Source organism: Bombina bombina, chromosome 2 (genome assembly GCF_027579735.1).
Source record: "Bombina bombina isolate aBomBom1 chromosome 2, aBomBom1.pri, whole genome shotgun sequence".
Classification (NCBI taxonomy): Eukaryota; Metazoa; Chordata; class Amphibia; order Anura; family Bombinatoridae; genus Bombina; species Bombina bombina.
In genome coordinates, this window is record NC_069500.1 from 171877345 (window position 1) to 171898552 (window position 21208).

Sequence of the window (21208 nt, forward strand, 5' to 3'; positions counted from 1 at the left end):
CTCTTCAGAAGAGGCCATGACTGAAGAGCTCTGAAAATTGCACGGAGTTCCAAAATATTGATCGGTAATCTCACCTCCTGAGATTCCCAAACCCCTTGTGCTGTCAGAGACCCCCAAACAGCTCCCCAACCTGTCAGACTTGCATCTGTTGAAATTACAGTCCAGGTCGGAAGAACAAAAGAAGCCCCCTGAACTAAACCATGGTGATCTGTCCACCACGTCAGAGAGTGTCGTACAATCGGTTTTAAAGATATTAATTGAGATATCTTTGTGTAATCCCTGCACCACTGGTTCAGCATACAGAGCTGAAGAGGTCACATGTGAAAACGAGCAAAGGGGATCGCATCCGATGCAGCAGTCATAGGACCTAGAATTTCCATGCATAAGGCTACCAAAGGGAATGATTGTGATTGAAGATTTCGACAAGCTGAGATCGATTTTAGACGTCTCTTGTCTGTCAGAGACAGAGTCATGGACACTGAATCTATCTGGAAACCTAAAAAGGTTACCCTTGTCTGAGGAATCAATGACCTTTTCGGTAAATTGATCCTCCAACCATGATCTTGAAGAAACAACACAAGTCGATTCGTATGAGATTCTGCTAAATGTGAAGACTGAGCAAGTACCAAGATATCGTCCAAATAAGGAAATACCACAATACCCTGTTCTCTGATTACAGACAGAAGGGCACCGAGAACCTTTGTAAAAATTCTTGGAGCTGTTGCTAGGCCAAACAGCAGAGCCACAAACTGGTAATGCTTGTCTAGGAAAGAGAATCTCAGAAACTGATAGTGATCTGGATGAATCGGAATATGCAGATATGCATCCTGTAAATCTATTGTGGACATATAATGCCCTTACTGAACAAAAGGCAGGATAGTCCTTATAGTTACCATTTTGAATGTTGGTATCCTTACATAACGATTCAATATTTTTAGATCCAGAACTGGTCTGAAGCAATTCTCCTTCTTTGGTACACTGGAACTGGCATAATTACTCCAGCCAACTCTAGATCTGAAACACATTTCAGAAATGCTTGAGCTTTCGCTGTATTTACTGGGACACGGGAAAGAAAAAATCTCTTTGCAGGAGGCCTTATCTTGAAGCCAATTCTGTACCCTTCTGAAACAATGTTCTGAATCCAAAGATTGTGAATTGAATTGATCCAAATTTCTTTGAAAAAACGTAATCTGCCCCCTGCCAGCTGGGCTGGAATGAGGGCCGTACCTTCATGTGGACTTGGGAGCTGGCTTTGGTTTTCTAATAGGCTTGGATTTATTCCAGACTTGAGATGGTTTCCAAACTGATACCGCTCATGTGGGTGAAGGATCAGGCTTTTGTTCCTTATTGTGACGAAAGGAACGAAAACGATTATTAGACCTAAATTTACCTTTAGATTTTTTTATCCTGTGGTAAAAAAGTTCCTTTCCCTCCAGTAACAGTTGAGATAATAGAATCCAACTGAGAACCAAATAATTTATTACCCTGGAAAGAAAGGGAAAGCAAAGTTGACTTAGAAGACATATCAGCATTCCAAGTTTTAAGCCATAAAGCTCTTCTAGCTAAAATAGCTAGAGACATATACCTGACATCTACTCTAATGATATCAAAGATGGCATCACAAATAAAGTTAATAGCATGTTGAAGAAGATTAACAATGCTATGAGAATTATGATCTGTTACTTGTTGCGCTAAAGCTTCTAACCAAAAAGTTGAAGCTGCAGCAACATCCGCTAAAGATATAGCTGGTCTAAGAAGATTCCTTAAAGGAAGTACTATCTGCCGTAGGAATAGTAGTACGTTTAGCAAGAGTAGAGATAGCCCCATCAACTTTAGGGATTTTGTCCCGAAACTCTAATCTCTCAGCTGGCACAGGATATAATTGCTTAAAACGTTTAGAAGGAGTAAATGAATTACCCAAATTATTCCATTCCCTGGAGATTACTTCAGAAATAGCATCAGGGACAGGAAAAACTTCTGGAATAACTACAGGAGATTTAAAAACCTTATTTAAACGTTTAGATTTAGTATCAAGAGGACCAGAATCCTCTATTTCTAATGCAGTTAAGACTTCTTTAAGTAAAGAACGAATAAATTCCATTTAGAATAATTATGAAGATTTATCAGCATCAACCTCTGAAACAGAATCCTCTGAACCAGAGGAACCATTATCAGAATCAGAATGATGATGTTAATTTAAAAATTCATCTGAAAAAAGAGAAGTTTTAAAAGACCTTTTACGTTTACTAGAAGGAGGAATAACAGATATGGCCTTCTTAATGGATTTAGAAACAAAATCTCTTATGTTAACAGGAACACTCTGAGAATTAGATGTTGACGGAACAGCAACAGGTAATGTAACATTACTAAAGGAAATATTATCTGCATTAACAAGTTTGTCATGACATTCATTACAAACAACAGCTGGAGGAACAGATACCACAAGTTTACAGCAGATACACTTAACTTTGGTCGATCCAGCACCAGGCAGCGTTTTTCCAGAAGTATCTTCTGACTCAGTGTCAATCTGGGACATCTTGCAATATGTAATAGAAAAAACAACATATAAAGCAAAATTGATCAAATTCCTTAAATGACAGTTTCAGGAATGGGAAAAAATGCCAGTGAACAAGCTTCTAGCAACCAGAAGCAATAAATAATGAGACTTAAATAATGTGGAGATAATAGTGACGCCCATATTTTTTAGCGCCAAAAAAGACGCCCACATTATTTGGCGCCTAAATGCTTTTGGCGCCAAAATGACGACACATCCGGAACACCGACACTTTTGGCGCAAAAAAAACGTCAAAAATGACGCAACTTCCGGCGACACGTATGACGCCGGAAACAGAAAAAAAAATTTGCGCCAATAAAGTCCACGCCAAGAATGACGCAATAAAATGAAGCATTTTCAGCCCCCGCGAGCCTAACAGCCCACAGGGAAAAAAGTCAAATTTTAAGGTAAGAAAAAAATTGATTGATTCATATGCATTATCCCAAATATGAAACTGACTGTCTGAAATAAGGAACGTTGAACATTCTGAGTCAAGGCAAATAAAGGTTTGAATACATATATTTAGAACTTTATATAAAAGTGCCCAACCATAGCTTAGAGTGTCACAGAAATAAGACTTACTTACCCCAGGACACTCATCTACATGTAGTAGAAAGCCAAACCAGTACTGAAACGAGAATCAGTAGAGGTAATGGTATATATGAGTATATCGTCGATCTGAAAAGGGAGGTAAGAGATGAATCTCTACGACCGATAACAGAGAACCTATGAAATAGACCCCGTAGAAGGAGATCATTGAATTCAAATAGACAATACTCTCCTCACATCCCTCTGACATTCACTGCACGCTGAGAGGAAAACCGGGCTCCAACCTGCTGCGGAGCGCATATCAACGTAGAATCTAGCACAAACTTACTTCACCACCTCCATAGGAGGCAAAGTTTGTAAAACTGATTTGCGGGTGTGGTGAGGGGTGTATTTATAGGCATTTTGAGGTTTGGGAAACTTTGCCCCTCCTGGTAGGAATGTATATCCCATACGTCACTAGCTCATGGACTCTTGCTAATTACATGAAAGAAAGGGTGTTTTGTTTATTTGTTTTATGTGGTAATTTGTTTATGATAAAAATCGTTTTTCACTCCATGATATTTATTTAGTGACAGCACAATAATCATTAATTATGGTTTAGCTTTTTAATTAGTATTTTTGTTTTTTAGAAATAAATTAATTACAGCAACTGAATGGATAATGTCACTGGTGGGCATAATTAAATGTGATATAATTCAAGCAGGGAAGATCTTCTAATATTTAGAAAATGAACTCTAAGACACTAGATGCAATACAAATAAACTGTCACTTTTTTGTATGAATTATAATATTGAAATACTGTTAGATTAAAGGGACATTAAACACTTTGAAAGGGTAATGTAAAATAAATCGTATATAAAAAAAACCTCTGCAATATACTTTCATTAATAATTGTGTCCCATTTTCCTGTAATTACATTCTGGAATTGTGAGCTTTTCATTTCCTGCTAAGTGCAGAACACGGTTATAGTCAATACAGCCATTGGCTGCACACTCTAGGGACCTATTTATAACTGTCCCTAATTGGCCACAGCAGAGAAGGTAACCTTAGTTACTTTATGGAAGCCCCCACTGTTTTATAGAAAGTAAAATGTTACACTTATTTTGTCAATATTTAAACAGTTAATAAAACTTTAACGAATACATCTACATGTTATTCTCAGACTAATCTTTTCTTTAAAAACATCATTTTATCTAGCATTTATTTAGTGTTTAATTTCCCTTTAATAATAATAATTACTGATCTGATATATATTTTTATCTATCTATCTATCTATCTATCTATCTATCTATATATATATATATATATATATATATATATATATATATATATATATATATATATATATATATATATATAGTTAATTACTGAACTATGAATCTTATATTACTGAAAATACAATGATCTTCATTTTTGGCTGTTGTATTTACCGATTAAACCATAAAAATTAAAGCTTACAATATAACCATTTAAAAAAAAAATTACATTTCACTTCTTCAATCGTGGATATATTTGTTAAAACAGGTTTTTATTTATTTTTTTGCTTAGGGGGCACATTTTGTGATGAGAAATATATTACAACTTCCTCCTTGTGTTCCTTTAAGAGCAATAATGAAATGAACAAATTGTAGTATTTACTGTAATGAAATGGAGACACATACCTTTTGTCCAAGTGTTTTATAAACAGTATTCCTTATGTTTTTAGTAATTTGAAGGATGTTTCTATTCCCAACTGAGGGTTAATACTTTTGCTGTATTCTGGAATAAGGTTTATCTTCTAAACAGATTCCCTTTTGATTTTCAAACAAGCAAGTTTGACTGTATTGCATTGGTATCCTAGGATCGTAACCCACTGACAGTACTGATTGTTTTGCTTTTATCTGCTCGCATGATGCCCATCTTTTGCCATTAAGGAATGCATGAAGGACTTGATGATAACAGCAACTGAAAGTATCCTGCTAACCACAACAGATTCATCAATTATTAGATATGAGAGGATGCATTTCTGGAAGGTTCCCTGGAGAATTTTTTTCCCCCTGTGGTGTTTAAATTGCCATCTTCACCTTTTTTCCCAGTCACATGTCTTCAGAGACTGATTCAATCAATTGCATAAAATAGGCAGATGTTTAATGGTCTTTAGATGAGTTTTAAAAATCTCTTCAGGCATTTCAAAATGGTTGCTTAGTACTTTGCTTTTATGCTGACTCTGGGATTCGTTTCATTAATACCCACTGTTTGCAAATATTGTGTGTTTTTAAGATACCGACTATAGGGTAGATTTATAGTTTGATTTGTTTACTGGGATTTTGTTGAAAATTGAATTTTATATATATATATTGCTATGCAGTGATCAAGTGCGCAGGCACGAAACATGTATGCAACGTTCCTGTCCACACTGATGTGATTTTATATGTTTACACTCCGTGCTACGGTTTGTCTGTTTTTAAACATGGATTAATAAATTTTGGAACTTTTATTTAACACCGGTCTGAAGAGGTATCTTGCGCATTCTTCCTTCTACTTCTATATATATATATATATATATATATTATATTTAGAATTGATTCATGAGGGTGCTTTTTTTAGTACTAATAGTAGTTTTGTTTTGTTTATATTTAGAGCTATATTAAACTATATTCCATTTGTTTAGTACTATTTATTTAGAATGCTTTGTGAAGCAAATTTATTTCTTTATTTTTAATTTGCTGGTTCTAGTTAGGTTGTCATAATACAGTTGTTGCTGTTATTTTATATTTAGTGTCTTATTACACTGCAAAGTTATTTTTAAGGTAAACGTTTAATATCTACCTAGTTATGTATTGTTTGAATAGGAAATAGATTACATTGATACATTACCAATAAGTTCTATTTCCTTTAACCCTTAAGTGACTGTCTGTTGCGCATCTAGATGTACAATAATTTGAGTGATGTGGATAGCGGCGAGACCCCTCTATTTCTGCGTGCCTCAGGCGAAACCTGCACTGTTAGTGCCTTTAAAAAAAATTGTAGTCTGCAACGTTTAAGAGATTAACATTATTTATATTTGTCTTCAGGATCACTGATTATACATATTGTTTGTTGAATTATGTTTCTCAATTATTATCAGTAGAAATGAAAGCAAGTTATACATATAATGCAGAAGTTTATTTGATGGGACAATCTTGTCAAAATTGAAATTCACATCCTTTTTGCAGGGACATTTTTGCAGCTTCTAGTAAAGCCTATCACAGGTTCTATACACAAGTACTGTACATGTAACATTCTGTATCTAGAATGCACCAGCATTTTAAGCAGTGCGTTTGCTCAGAGAGCTACAAGTGTCTTGTATCACATACACATAGTTTACAAAATACAAGTCTGAGCAGACACAATTTTGATAGAATGAGCATATCTTGATATGCATCTTGCTCCAATGCATGGTAACCGTTCTCACTGAAACTGTGTTAGCTTTTACTAGAAGCATTTTTGCAAATACCAGTGGTTTGCAATAACACTCATATTTAAAATTGAAATCCACTGGAATGCCCCTTTAATGTTCTAATGTCCTGATAGATAGATAGATAGATAGATAGATAGATAGATAGATAGATGTTGGTATCTTATTATATACACACACATAAGAAAAACCACCACTTGATTGATCACTCTAAAAAAATCTAGCAGTACTGTATCAACAATCCCTTGGATAAAGGGCAGTTGGTATTTTATTGTGAAATGTATCTGTAATAAGTTGTATATTTACATCATGCCCATGTTAAGATGAATCTGAGTGGTTTATTACTATTTGTATAACAAAATTTTATGATTATAAAATTATCATCTTTTGTTTTTCTTTCTTTTTTCCAAGAAATGGCCTTGCTGGCTAACTATGACAGTGGAACAGCAGAGACTCCAGAAACAGATGAGTCCATCAGTGTAAGTTACAAGAAATGCAATTTTTTTCTATGCCAAATACAGTTTGTTCTTTTATATTGAATACTATTTGTATTCTGCTGTTTCACTATATATATAACAAATTAAAGGAACAATCGAATGCAGCAGTAACATACTATTATTCTTCAGAGTGTGTCATTTATACATTACTAAGTGTAGCTTGCTATGGCTTAGTTTCCATTGCTGTTATATACTGTAATAAAACTGATGTTAACAGTATTTGTTTGTCTATGGAGATGTTTTATGTTAACACCAGTTTACATTGTTTACAACAGCAAGGGAAACAAGGCCTATATGTTTAACAGTTTAAAATAAGTGGTGCACCATCAGTGTTCAGTGCACCACATCGGGCTGAGGGATAGGGTAATAGGTTAAACATGACCCCTCTCCACCCCTGTCTATTTAGGCAAACTATGCCCATAAGTACATATACACATTATCCCTGACTACCGACTCCTCATTTGGAAAACCTGTTTCTCCTCCTCTATCCCCTATGACCCCACTCTAAGAACATCAGTGACCCTGCCTGGAAGCACCTATAATAGGGTTTCTCCTACATTGGTGTATCCGGTCCACGGCTTCATCCTTACTTGTGGGATATTCTCATTCCCTACAGGAAGTGGCAAAGAGAGCACAACAGCAGAGCTGTCCATATAGCTACCCCTCTAGTTCCGCCCCCCAGTCATTCTCTTTGCCGCTCTGAACAAGTAGCATCTCCACGGGGGTGGTAATGAGTATGTGGTGTTAGTTGTAGTTTTTTATTTCTTCTATCAAGAGTTTGTTATTTTAAAATAGTGCCGGTTTGTACTATTTACTCTACAGCAGAAAGTGATGAAGATTTCTGTTGAGAGGAGTATGATTTTAGCACCAGTAACTAAAATCCATTGCTGTTCCCATGCAGGACTATTGAAACCAGAGAACATCAGTTGGGGGGAACAGTTGGCAGGCTTAACTGTCAGAAATTCCCTCTGGGATAGGTAAGCCATTTTTTCTTAGACTCTGTATAAAATGATGGCTTATATTTAGGGCTCTATGCTGGTTGACACTATTGTGGGCTTTAAAATCGATTGCTTTTTAGCATGTTTTCACTATAAATAAGGTGTTTTTGCAGACTTTAAAACACTTTTGGGGTTTAATTTCGGCCTGGCACTTATTTGGACACCTAAATCTAGTCAGAAAGGCCCCTCCACTCTGGAATGAAGAGGGAGGAGGCCTCATTTTCAGGCCTCAATTGCGCAGTTGATTTTGCCTAGGCAGTCCATGCAGCTTCATGTGGGGCATCAGAAAGGACTCCAGAGAGGCTTATTTCCTACTAAAATAATCCCTAAGAATGGTAAAGGCTACAGGGGAAGCTGGGGCTAGTACTGTAGTGTGTTAATCGGTTAATAACTGTTATTAGCTCTGGTTTGGGCATCAAGGGGTTAATTGGTCTGAAATTTGTGCAATCTTTTCAAAGCATTAATGCTCTGTGGTGAAAATTTCATTAAAATCTGATGTTTATTTCATGTTTTTTTGATGTTTCAGTAATAATGTGTGCTCTTTTATTATTTAAAGAGACAGTAACGTTTTTGTCAAAAATAATTTTTATTGCATTGTAGTTCTGTTTAAGCCTGTCAAACATGTCTGAATCTTCAGATAGACTATGTTCTGTATGTCCAAAGGCCAAGGTGGTTCCCCCATTAAATTTATGTGTGCAGTGTGCCATAGCGTCCAACCAGCTTAAGGACAGTACAATCACACTTAAAAATATAGCCCAAGATGATTCTTTAGCTGAAGGTAGTGAAGATAGCTTGCTTTCCTCTCCTTCTGTGTCAACACCAGCTATGCCCGCGCAGGCGATGCCCAGTACATCTAGCGCACCAATTGCGATTACTATGCAACAATTAGCATTTTTTATCCAAACTGCCAGCCTTTCCTAGGAAGCTTGATTGCTCAGTTTTAAACACAGACAATGAGCAAGCAGACGCAGAGGATAATTTATCTGTAGTGCCCTCACATCAAGCTGAATTGGCGGTGAGGGAGGGCCTGTCTGAGGGAGAAATTTCTGACAGGAAAAGTTTCTCAGCAGGCAGAGCCTGATACCATAACATTTAAATTTAAGCTAGAACACCTCCGCGCCCTACTTAAGGAGGTCCTAGCTGCACTTGATGATTGTGATCCTTTGGTGATCCCAGAAAAATTGTGTAAAATGGACAATTTCCTAGAGGTCCCAGTACACACTGATGCGTTTGCGATACCTAAGATGGCGGATATAGTGACTAAGGAGTGGGAGAAGCCAGGTGTTCCTTTTGTTCCCCCTCCTATATTTAAGAAAATGTTCCCCATTGTTGACCCCAGAAGACGGTCCCTAAGGTAGAGGGGGCAGTTTCAACGTTAGCTAAGCGCACAACTATTCCAATAGAGGACAGTTGCGCTTTCAAAGATCCTATGGATAAAAAATTAGAAGGATTGCTTAATAAAATTTTTGTTCAGCAAGGTTTCCTTCTTCAACCAATTTCGTGCATTATTCCTGTCACCACAGCGGCGTCTTTTTGGTTCGATGAACTAGAAAATTCGCTCCAGAAGGAGACTCCATATGATGAAGTCATGGACAGAATTCACGCACTGAAGTTGGCTAATTCCTTTATTTTAGATGCCGCTTTTCAATTAGCTAAATTAGCGGCGAAAAATTCAGGTTTTGCAATAGTGGCGCGCAGGGCGCTTTGGCTAAAATCTTGGTCAGCGGATATGTCGTCCAAAACAAAATTGCTTACTATTCCTTTCAAGGGTAAGACCCTATTCGGGCCAGAATTGAAATAGATTATTTCAGACATCACTGGGGGAAAGGGCCATGCCCTTCCACAGGATAGACCTTTCAAAGCAAAAAATAAGTCTAATTTTCGTTCCTTTCGCAATTTCAGGAACGGACCGGCTCCTAACTCTACAGCCTCTAGACAAGAGGGTAACACTTCCCAGCCCAAACCAGCATGGAAACCATTGCAAGGCTGGAACAAGGGGAAACAGGCCAAGAAGCCTGCTGCTGCTACCAAATCAGCATGAAAGAATAGCCCCCGATCCGGGACCGGATCTGGTAGGGGGCAGACTCTCTCTTTGCTCAGGCTTGGGCAAGAGATGTCCTAGACCCCTGGGCTTTAGAGATTGTCTCTCAGGGGTATCTCCTAGAATTCAAGGACCTTCCTCCAAAGGGAAGGTTTCACATGTCTCGCTTGTCTTTAGACCAGGCAAAGAGACGGGAATTCTTACATTGCGTAGAAGATCTTTTAAAAATGGGAGTGATGCACCCAGTTCCAAAAGCAGAATAAGGACTGGGTTTTTACTCAAACCTGTTTGTAGTTCCCAAAAAGGAGGGAACGTTCAGGCCAATTCTGGACTTAAAGATCCTAAACAAATTCCTCAGAGTTCCATCATTCAAAGTGGAAACAATTCGAACAATTTTACCAATGATCCAGGAGGGTCAATACATGACTACCGTGGACCTAAAGGATGCATACCTGCATATTCCGATCCACAAAGTTCACAATCAGTTCCTAAGGTTCGCCTTCCTGGACAAGCATTATCAGTTTGTGGTTCTTCCCTTCGGATTGGCCACTGCTCCAAGAATTTTTACAAAGGTGTTAGGATCCCTTCTAGCAGTGCTAAGGCCAAGGGGCATTGCGGTAGCACCTTACCTAGACGACATCTTAATTCAGGCGTCTTCCTTCCACAAAGCGAAGGCTCATACGGATATTGTTCTAGCCTTTCTAAGGTCTATCGGGTGGAAGGTGAACGTAGAAAAAAGTTCTCTGTCCCCGGTTACAATAGTTCCCTTCCTGGGAAAAATAATAGCCTGGGTAGAAATGAAAATCTTTCTGACGGAGGTCAGGAAGTCAAAACTTTCAAATGCTTGTCGAGTTCTTCATGCCATTCCTCAGCCTTCTGTGGCTCAGTGCACGGAGGTAATCGGTCTAATGGTTGCGGCAATGGACATAGTCCCTTTTGCCAGAATTCATCTAAGACCATTGCAACTGTGCATGCTCAAGCAGTGGAATGAGGATTATGCAGATTTGTCTCCCCAGATACAAATGGACCAGAAAACCAGAGACTCACTCCTCTGGTGGTTGTCTCAGGATCACCTGTCCCAGGGAATGAGTTTCCGCAGACCAGAGTGGATCATTGTCACGACCGACGCCAGTCTCTTAGGATGGGGCGCGGTCTGGGACTCCCTGAAAGCTCAGGGTCTATGGTCTCGGGAAGAATCTCTTCTCCCGATAAACATTTTGGAACTGAGAGCGATATTCAATGCGCTCCTGGCTTGGCCTCAACTAGCGGAGGCCAAATTAATAAGATTTCAGTCGGACATCATGACGACTGTAGCGTACATCAATCATCAGGGAGGAACAAAGAGTTCCCTGGCGATGAGAGAAGTATCCAAGATCATCAAATGGGCGGAGGATCACTCCTGCCATCTATCTGCAATTCACATCCCAGGAGTAGACAACTGGGAGGCGGATTATTTGAGTCGTCAGACTTTCCATCCGGGGGAGTGGGAACTTCACCCGGAGGTCTTTGCCCAGTTAACTCAACTATGGGGCATTCCAGATCTGGATCTGATGGTGTCTCGTCAGAACTCCAAGGTTCCACGCTACGTGTCCAGGTCCAGGGATCCCAAGGCGACATTGGTAGATGCATTAGTGTCGCCTTGGTCATTCAATCTAGCGTATGTCTTTCCACTGTTTCCTCTACTCCCCAGGCTAGTAGCCAGGATCAAACAGGAGAAGGCTTCGGTGATTCTAATAGCTCCTGCGTGGCCACGCAGGACTTGGTATGCAGACCTGGCGAATACGTTATCGGCTCCACCATGGGAGCTACCATTGAGACAGGACCTTCTAGTGCAAGGTCCATTCGAACATCCAAACCTAGTTTCTCTGCAGCTGACTGCTTGGAGATTGAACGCTTGATTCTATCTAAGCGTGGGTTTTCGGAATCAGTTATAGATACTCTGGTTCAGGCTAGAAAGCCTGTAACCAGGAGAATTTACCATAAGATATGGCAGAAACATCTCTATTGGTGCGAATCCAAGAGTTACTCATGGAGTAAAATTAGAATTCCAAGGATTCTTTCCTTTCTCCAAGAAGGTTTGGAGAAAGGTCTGTCAGCTAGTTCCTTAAAGGGACAGATATCTGCTCTGTCTGTCTTTTTACACAAACGTCTGGCAGCCGTGCCAGATGTTCAGGCGTTCGTACAGGCGTTGGTCAGAATTAAGCCTGTCTACAGACCTGTAACTCCTCCATGGAGTCTAAATTTAGTTCTTTCAGTTCTTCAAGGGGTTCCGTTTGAACCTTTACATTCCATAGATATTAAGTTACTATCTTGGAAAGTTTTGTTTTTGGTTGCTATTTCTTCTGCTAGAAGAGTTTCTGAATTGCCTGCTTTGCAGTGTAATTCACCCTATCTGGTGTTCCATACAGATAAGATCGTTTTACGTACCAAACCTGGTTTTCTTCCAAAGGTGGTTTCCAATAGGAATATTAACCAGGAAATAGTTGTTCCTTCTCTGTTTCCTAATCCAGTTTCTAAAAAGGAACGTTTGTTACACAATCTAGATGTGGTTCGTGCTTTAAAATTCTTTCTAGACGCAACAAAGGATTTCAGACAGACATCTTCATTGTTTGTCGTCTATTCTGGTAAGAGGAGAGGTCAGAAAGCTACTGCTACCTCTCTTTCCTTCTGGTTAAAAAGCATCATCCGATTGGCTTATGAGACTGCCGGACGGCAGCCTCCTGAACGAATTACTGCTCATTCTACTAGAGCTGTGGCTTCCACATGGGCCTTCAAGAATGAGGCTTCTGTTGAACAGATCTGTAAGGCAGCAACGTGGTCTTCTCTGCATACTTTTGCCAAATTTTACAAATTCGATACTTATGCTTCTTCGGAGGCTATTTTTGGGAGAAAGGTTTTACAAGCAGTGGTGCCTTCCGTTTAGGTTACCTGACTTGCTCCCTCCCTTCATCCGTGTCCTAAAGCTTTGGTATTGGTTCCCACAAGTAAGGATGAAGCCGTGGACCGGACACACCAATGTAGGAGAAAACAGAATTTATGTTTACCTGATAAATTTCTTTCTCCTACGGTGTGTCCGGTCCACGGCCCGCCCTGGCTTTTAGTCAGGTTTAAAATTTTTTGTTTTTGTACACTACAGTCACCACTGCACCCTATGGTTCTCCTTTTTCTCCTGACCGTCGGTCGAATGACTGGGGGGCGGAGCTAGAGGGGGAGCTATATGGACAGCTCTGCTGTTGTGCTCTCTTTGCCACTTCCTGTAGGGAATGAGAATATCCCACAAGTAAGGATGAAGCCGTGGACCGGACACACCGTAGGAGAAAGAAATTTATCAGGTAAACATAAATTCTGTTTTTTAGAACCACCACCGATTTTACCTCCTCAGTATGCTCAAAATCAATAATGCAACACAAATACACATACACCCCTCACTCACACACACACACATATATATATATATATATCCAACATTCATTATGTAATATTTATACAATTTAAATGTAACACATTTTCAATATGTTAAAGACCGGGGAGGAAATGTTACTTCTGTTTGTGTTATAGGATAATCTTCAAACCAGGATCTATTACATGGCACAGATGCTGTCCATGATACTTTGCCTTACTTCACATTAATGCAAGTTATAGCTATTGAACATAATTATAAGCTTCAGTTAGATCCTACAAAGTGATAATAAAACATGTTTGATGTAATCTTTACAGTCATACCAAGTATATTGGTGCACAAGTTTTAATTTGTTTGTACCTTTGTTCTGTCTCTTTAAAGAGCTCAAACACTTCATTGAAACTAAGAAGAAAACCCTGTGAAAGTGATTTTGAAACAATTAAACTTATCAGCAATGGAGCTTATGGGTAAGTTTATATCTAGCCATGAAATGAACACGACAGCTGTTTGCATTTATAGTTGAGTGAACTGTGATTGCACTGAAATACCTTTCTGTTTCTATGATACAATATTTCATCTTTTCACCATTGTAATATATTTTGATCCATTAATTTTATATCTAAAAGCTGCTGACATTAGAGAGGTGTGGTGTAAGTCTAGTGAACAATGTTTAGAGGCTAACCCCCCCCCCAAAACAAACACCTTGCAGTATTCGGTCGACAACCTTGTTTATTAATGGGACATTAATATATTGTAAGTAGATAGATATCCTTCAGCACTAGTGAAGCACTATACTTTTGCACAAATAAAATGTGATTACAGTGAGTTCCTGCATTTGTCATAGATAGAAAGACAGAGTGATTTTAGCATGTCTGTCTAACTTGGCAATTAAATATGTGCTATAATGTAATAATAAAATGCTCTGAAGCTTTAGTATTTTATTATTGAATCAACGCTTGTTGCTTGTTGATGACTCCCCACACAAAGGTTAAGCACATAATAAAAGGAGCATGAAATATTTTTCTTTTACAATTCAGATAGAGAATACAGATTTAAACAACTTTCCAGTAGTCTTCTATTATCAGATGCGCTTCATTCTCTTGGTACAGCAGTGCACTACGGGGATCTAGTTGAATATATCTGGTAAGCCATTGACAAGAGGCAGATGTATATAGCCGCCAGTCAGCAGCTTGCTCCCAATAGTGCACTGGTGCTCCTGAGCCTACCTTGATATACTTTTCAACAATGGATATCATGAGTATGAAACAAATTACATAACATAAGTAAATTGTAAAGCTCTTTCTGAATCATGAACGTTACATTTGACTTTAATCTCCCTTTAATTCTGCACATAGGCATGTTCCCTTGCTGGTCTAGAAACATAAATGGTAATTGATGCATCTGTGCATATGTCATGAGGTTTCTAAGTGGGCTTTGTGTTTAATCCATTTGCTGCGGATTAAACACAATTTCTCTAGGCCTTTAGTGCATTTTATTATTGATTGATATGTTCTTTTATTTTATGCGTAACATAAACTTACTGTGCAGTAAGCTGAGGTTATCAAGGAGTCATGGTTAACATATTGATTTAGGCTTCAGATTTTCACAGTACACAATCTAAATTGTTAACTTATTCTTTGTCAATCAAATCTGGTAATATAGTATTTTCAGTGCACAAAGCTGCCCTGATCTGTTTACATATTCCAGAAAATAAGAATTCTAGCAAGCTGAAAGACTTAAAACCATTCACAGGTGTGGTTATTGTATCTCCGACCCACCCAGTCCCCTGCTTTGTAAAGAGGAGTCATGAACCGGATTTGCAATTTTGACTTATTGGTTAATTGTAAATAGAGACGTTGAGGTTACTGGTGAGTCAGTGTTTCATACAGGCAGGTACAATGGTTTAACCCACCCCGTTTCTTGCCAAGAAGGATGTAGCTGCAGTTCATGGTTAGCTAATCATACGTGCCTGTGCATGAGCAGAGGTGGATCTTTGGATTGATTCAGAATCACTTTGGATCACTATTTGAAACAGCATAATTAGTACTGTCAATAAAAATGCTTCTTTTACTGAAGGTCTTCATAGTCGTTGCCAAAATAGCCGTTAACGATAGCTTGCAAGGAATTGTCAAAGTACTGCTCTGTAGTGTTGGGATCATTGTTTATCAACCGTGGTCCTCAAGTAGCCCCAACAGGACAGGTTATACAGCTTAACCAGTGCACAGGTGAAATAATCAGCTGATGGCTGAGAGCAGGTTAGTAACCATGGTTACTGATCAGCTGATTACTTCATCTGTGCACTGGTTCAGCTATAATGAAAACCTGGTCTGTTAGGGGTACTTTAGGACCGCGGTTGAGAAACACTGGACTAGGTGATCCTTCCAGTTTACCCGAGTGGTGTAATGACTAATTTATTTTCTTTATTTGCATTGGTCATATTTTTTAAGTTCCAAAGTTTGATTTCTCAAAAATACAAAACAAATAAAACAAAAATGCTTCATGAAAGGGGATGGAACAAAATAGATAATAACGCAAACAAAAATATTAGGGCACAAAAAACAGATATGCTTAATATTTAGCTAACGTCTATATAGCAATCCTGAAAGACATATATAATGGGTTTAAAACAACATTACAAAAAAAAGCTGATAGTGAAAATAAAATTCATAAGAGTCTAATGGCCAGAAAAAGTCATCACATGGTGTCTAACCATAAATCTAGACAAGAGTAGAGGGTGAATATAACATCCAATTGGTTATAAGGAAACACTTCCAGTAAACGGTTAATAAACAATAGATACATGACCTGAGTAATCCAATGACAAAGCAGTGCAAGGCTTAACTTGTCAGCTATTGAGCAACCCGTCCTTAAAGCGACACTGTACTGTAAATTAAATTCTTCCATTAAAAAGGAAGCATGTAAGTGATGCATTAACAGTAATCCACCATTTCCATTCCAGCATTTGCAGGTTAATGTGTTTTACATTTATTTCTTGCATGCTGCGGTTTTGCAAGAAATATACAGTCACAACTTTCTCCTCTGGTTCGATTTAAAAAAAAGAAAAATGTTCGTAAAGGAGAGCTAGTCAGATGCAGAATAACTTATGAAGTGCATGCATAGGGATAGATTGCTACTTGATAAGGGCCACTTAAAGGGCCACTTAAGTCAAAATAAACTTTTATGATTCAGAAAGGGCACACATTTATAAGACACTTTCCAATTTACTTCCATTATCAATTTTCGTGCAGTCATTTTATATTCAAACTTTCTGGGGAACAAGATTCTACTGGGCATGTGCATAAGCTCACAGGATATACGTATACTAATCTGTGATTGGCTGATGTCTGTCACATGATACAGGGGGCCGGAGAATTGGAGAAAAAATAAATTTGTCCGAAAAAAATCTACTGCTTATTTCAAATTCAGAGTAGGTGGTTAAATCATTGTCTTTTTAATAATGCACTTGTTAATGATCAAATTCTACTGCATTGAGTGGTTCTTTGGTGGGCACTGTTACACCCTATAATAAAACTGGAATATAAATAATTAAACCTGCAACACATACTCTCTCTTTTAGATGCAATAAATTGAAAATGTACTATAATAAAGCCCTTCATTACGTGGATACTGTAGTATGTGGAGAGCCACTTACTGATCATATAGTGGAAATATTGTGTTGTGCTTAATGGCTCAGGCGCTGCAACTTATGATTGGCTGTACTGTGGCACCTTGCTTCTGTTAAAAAAAATAAATAAATAAAGATGAGAAAATTATATATTTACTTAAAAATACTATTAGCTTTTACTAGAAGCATTTTTGCTAATGTAATAAATTATATTGCAAAATGCTTCTATTTTACATTGAAATGCATCCATGAATATGTTTTCTTTTTGGTACCCCTTTAAACAAGAATGCATTTTAATTTAAGATAAAAATATTTATATTTTCCTGTAAAATTAAATGTTTGTTATTATGTTACTTATTTTGGGATTATATAAAAATGCATACATTTTAGTAAAAGAAGTCACCTTCTAGACTTTATTTGTAAATGTCTGCATTACTTCATTAGTTCATTAACAAAATTTGCAGTTTTATAATTACACTTTTTGAGACACCAGCTTCTATTGAGCATGTGCAAGAATTCATAGAATAATATGTTTATGCATTTGTGATTGGCTCATAGCTGTCACATGATATAGGAGGAGTGGAAATAGACATAAATTATTTTTTTTAGAAAATAATCTACTAGTCATTTGAAGTTCAGACTAAGTACTATTGCATTGTCTTCTTATCGTGCACTTATTGATGCAAATCTACTGTATTTGCTGGTCCTTTAAGAGGCTGGGAATATATTTACGGTAAGGGGATCCTATACCTACTTTCTCATTATTTCAAGTAGCCACAAGGGGTACAAAAACATGAAAGAGAAAAAGACAATCCCTATAGTGCAATACTATATTAAACTAAAATTAGAATCTGGTACAGGTGGCCCTCGTTTTACAACGGTTCAATTTATACCGTTTCAGAATAACAACCTTTATTTCCAGTCATGTGACTGCTATTGAAAAGCATTGAGAAGCAGTGCATTTATTAAAATAGCCAGTGGGTGGAGCTGTCCGCTTGTGTTGCAGCAAAGCCAAGCAAGCTGAAATTAATCAGTTTAACCAGACCTGAGCTATCGAGCAGATTTCAAAGGAACAAGATCTTCCTGACTATAAAATAGTCCAGATTGGAATGCATAGGAAGAACTGTTTTCAGAAAAATGCAAGTGAAGTATGTGTTGTGTGATTATTTTATTAGGTTTATAATGCTGTTTAGCATTTAAAGTCTTCATTTCAAAGCTTTAAAATAATGTATTAGGTGTTACTTATGACAATTTTGAGAGGGGCCTGCAACCTAACTCCCTCACTTCCCATTGACTTACATTATAAACTGGGGTTCAATTTACAACGGTTTTGATTTACAACCATTCCTTCTGGAACCTAACCCCGGCGTAAACTGAGGGCTACCTGTATCTTATATTCCTTTTGAAAGAATCATGTCAAACTTTTTTGTTTTCCTTAATTTTTCTACCATACAATAGAGGCAAAAATGTTGCTGCACAGCACTATATAAATTATAGAATTGCACTCACAAAAAAAAGAATGTTATATAAGCCAAACAAAATTTATTTTTAGTCTTTAAAATTAAAAAGGGCTTTAGCTGCTTATCTGCTTCTCTCTTTTTTTTCTCCACCTTTTTGAGACTTTAATGCATTACTATAAAGGGACAGGAAACCCCAAAATTGTCTTTCATGATTTAGATATAAAACATACAATTTTAAAGAACTGTCCAATTTACTTCTATCATCTAATTTGCTTCATTATCTTGTTATCCTTTGCTAAAGGAACTGCATTGCAGTAGTGGCAGCTAGCTGAACACATCTAGTCAGCCAATCATAAGATACAAATGTGTGCAGGCACCAATCAGCAGCTAGCTCCAACTAGTGTAGGATATGTGCATATTCTTTTTCAACAAGGGATACCAAGAAAACAAAGTGAATTTAAAAGTGTTTTCAAATGACATGCTCTATCTGAATCATGCAAGTTTAATTTTGACTTTGCTATCCCTTTAATGTACCTAGGACTGCGGTACAGGTGAAAAAGTAAAATGTTTATTTAGTGTGTTTTAATGAAAGCTTAAACTGTGCTCGGAACCTCCAGTCTGCGCTCACATCGCCAGCCCCCCACACATAAAATAAGCAGCTTGAACTACAGCCAATCAGAATCTGTAGTGCTATTACGGCTACTACAGAGTACATTTAGCCTTGCATATAGAGACACATATTGCATTCTGACCTTGAGGAACAAGACCTGACCATCATGCAAGCTTAAAGCAGCAACATGATCTGGTGTTCTGAAAGTGATATCAATATGAAATCAGAAATCAGTGTTCCAAAGAGTTTAACCATTTTTATATGTCAGTGTTCTGTGAACATGCTTGCACTGCGGCTTGCACATGTGGGATAGATCACAATCCTTTTGGAAAAAATCATACCTAATGATTATCAACAGAAAAACACCCTTGAAGTCTATGGGGATTTTTGAAGGTAAATCATGTGAGAAGTTTTTCTAAAGCACTGTGATCGACACCCATGTGTTTAAAGGGACACTGAACCCAAATTTTTTATTTTGTGATTCAGATAGAGCAGGCAATTTTAAGCAACTTTCTAAGTTATTACTATTATCAATTTGTCTTCGTTCTCTTTGAACAAGGAAGGAATCTAAGCTTTTTTTGGTTTAGTACGCTGGACAACACTTTTTTTTGGTGGATGAATTTATCCACCAATCAGCAAGGACAACCCAGGTTGTTCACCAAAAATGGGCCGGCATCTAAACTTACAATCTTGCATTTCAAATAAAGATACCAAGAGAATGAAGAAAATTTGATAAAAGGAGTAAATTAGAAAGTTGCTTAAAATTGCATGCTCTATCTGAATCACGAAAGAACAAATTTGAGTTCAGGGTCCCTTTAAACACACACAGTGAGATGCAGATCAGCAATGCACTACTGGGACCCAGCTGAACACATATGGTGAACTAATAACAAGGCAACCAATCCGCTAACTCCCAGTAATGCTGCTTATGAGCCAATCTAGGTATGCTTTTCAACACAGAAAAGAGTATGTTTGATAATAGAGCTATAGTGAAAAGTTTCTTAAAACTGTGTGCTCTCTCTGAACCATGAAAGTTTAATATTGACTTTTACGTCACTTTACTTCTAAGCTGTGCAACATTCAGTATTTATCTGTGCAAGTTAAAAGGATTTTGTGCTGTAAATTGTTCCTCTCTAATGCGTTTTCAGTTAACCATTTTACCTACTGAAATGTATTCAATTATTTACAAATTGCAAATTTACCTTTATTTTGTCATTTAAAATAGCTGAATTTGCCTGTTAAAACCACCACGTATAATAACAATTCCAACGCTGCAGCATCGGCTGTAGAAAACAAGGGGCACAAGCAGATTCAAGTTACCAGTAGGAGCGAGATAAAATAAAGAGAGGCTAGCCCACTTTGATAGTGTGTACTTGCAGCAGTTTTGAATACAATTAATTTTTATCATCTGCTTATCTGAGTCCATTGTCCCTTTAAGAAAGCCCCCAAAAAATGGAACCAAGTTGAATTCAGTTGTTTAGAGTTTGTTTTGTATAAATTAGAAATGTGAACATCAAGCTACACACAAATACTTCATACGACACTGGCATGTTTTAGTTGGATTATCAGAAGATCATTTTAATTGGTGTCTCTCCTAGCATTTTATGTTCTCTTTTTTTTTTTTGCATTTAACAGTGTTTGGGTCCTAACCATTTAATAGCACTTTGCTGCTTTATGCAGCTGATAAAACGCTAAAGGAATTCAGCATTAATATTCAAAACAACTTTCATGATTCATTCATTCTTTTCAGTTAAGAAGCAACAACCATTAAAGGGACACTCAATCAAAATTAAACTTTCATTATTCAGACAGAGCAAGCAATTTTAAACAACTTTCTAATTTACTTCCATTAACAAAATGTGCACAGTCTTTTTATATTTAAACTTTTTGAGTCACCAGCTCCTACTGAGCATGTGCAAGAATAAGTGTGTATGCATTTGTGAATGGCTGATTGCTGTCACATGGTACGTGTATGCATTTGTTATTGACTGATGGCTGTCACATGGTACAGGGGGAGTGGAAAAAGACATAACTTTTA

General features: G+C 37.5%; 1 protein-coding gene across 3 annotated transcripts in view; it reads left to right on the forward strand.

Moving 5' to 3' along the window:
* The window catches only part of MAST4 (microtubule associated serine/threonine kinase family member 4), a 553495-nt gene that overhangs the window by 443928 nt on the left and 88359 nt on the right, over window positions 1-21208 (forward strand). For all 3 annotated transcript variants that reach the window (XM_053701346.1, XM_053701344.1, XM_053701347.1), the window contains 2 exons: window positions 6951-7018; window positions 13857-13942. In XM_053701346.1, coding sequence (XP_053557321.1) covers window positions 6951-7018; window positions 13857-13942 — 154 coding nt within the window. The remainder of the gene's footprint in view (window positions 1-6950; window positions 7019-13856; window positions 13943-21208) is intronic.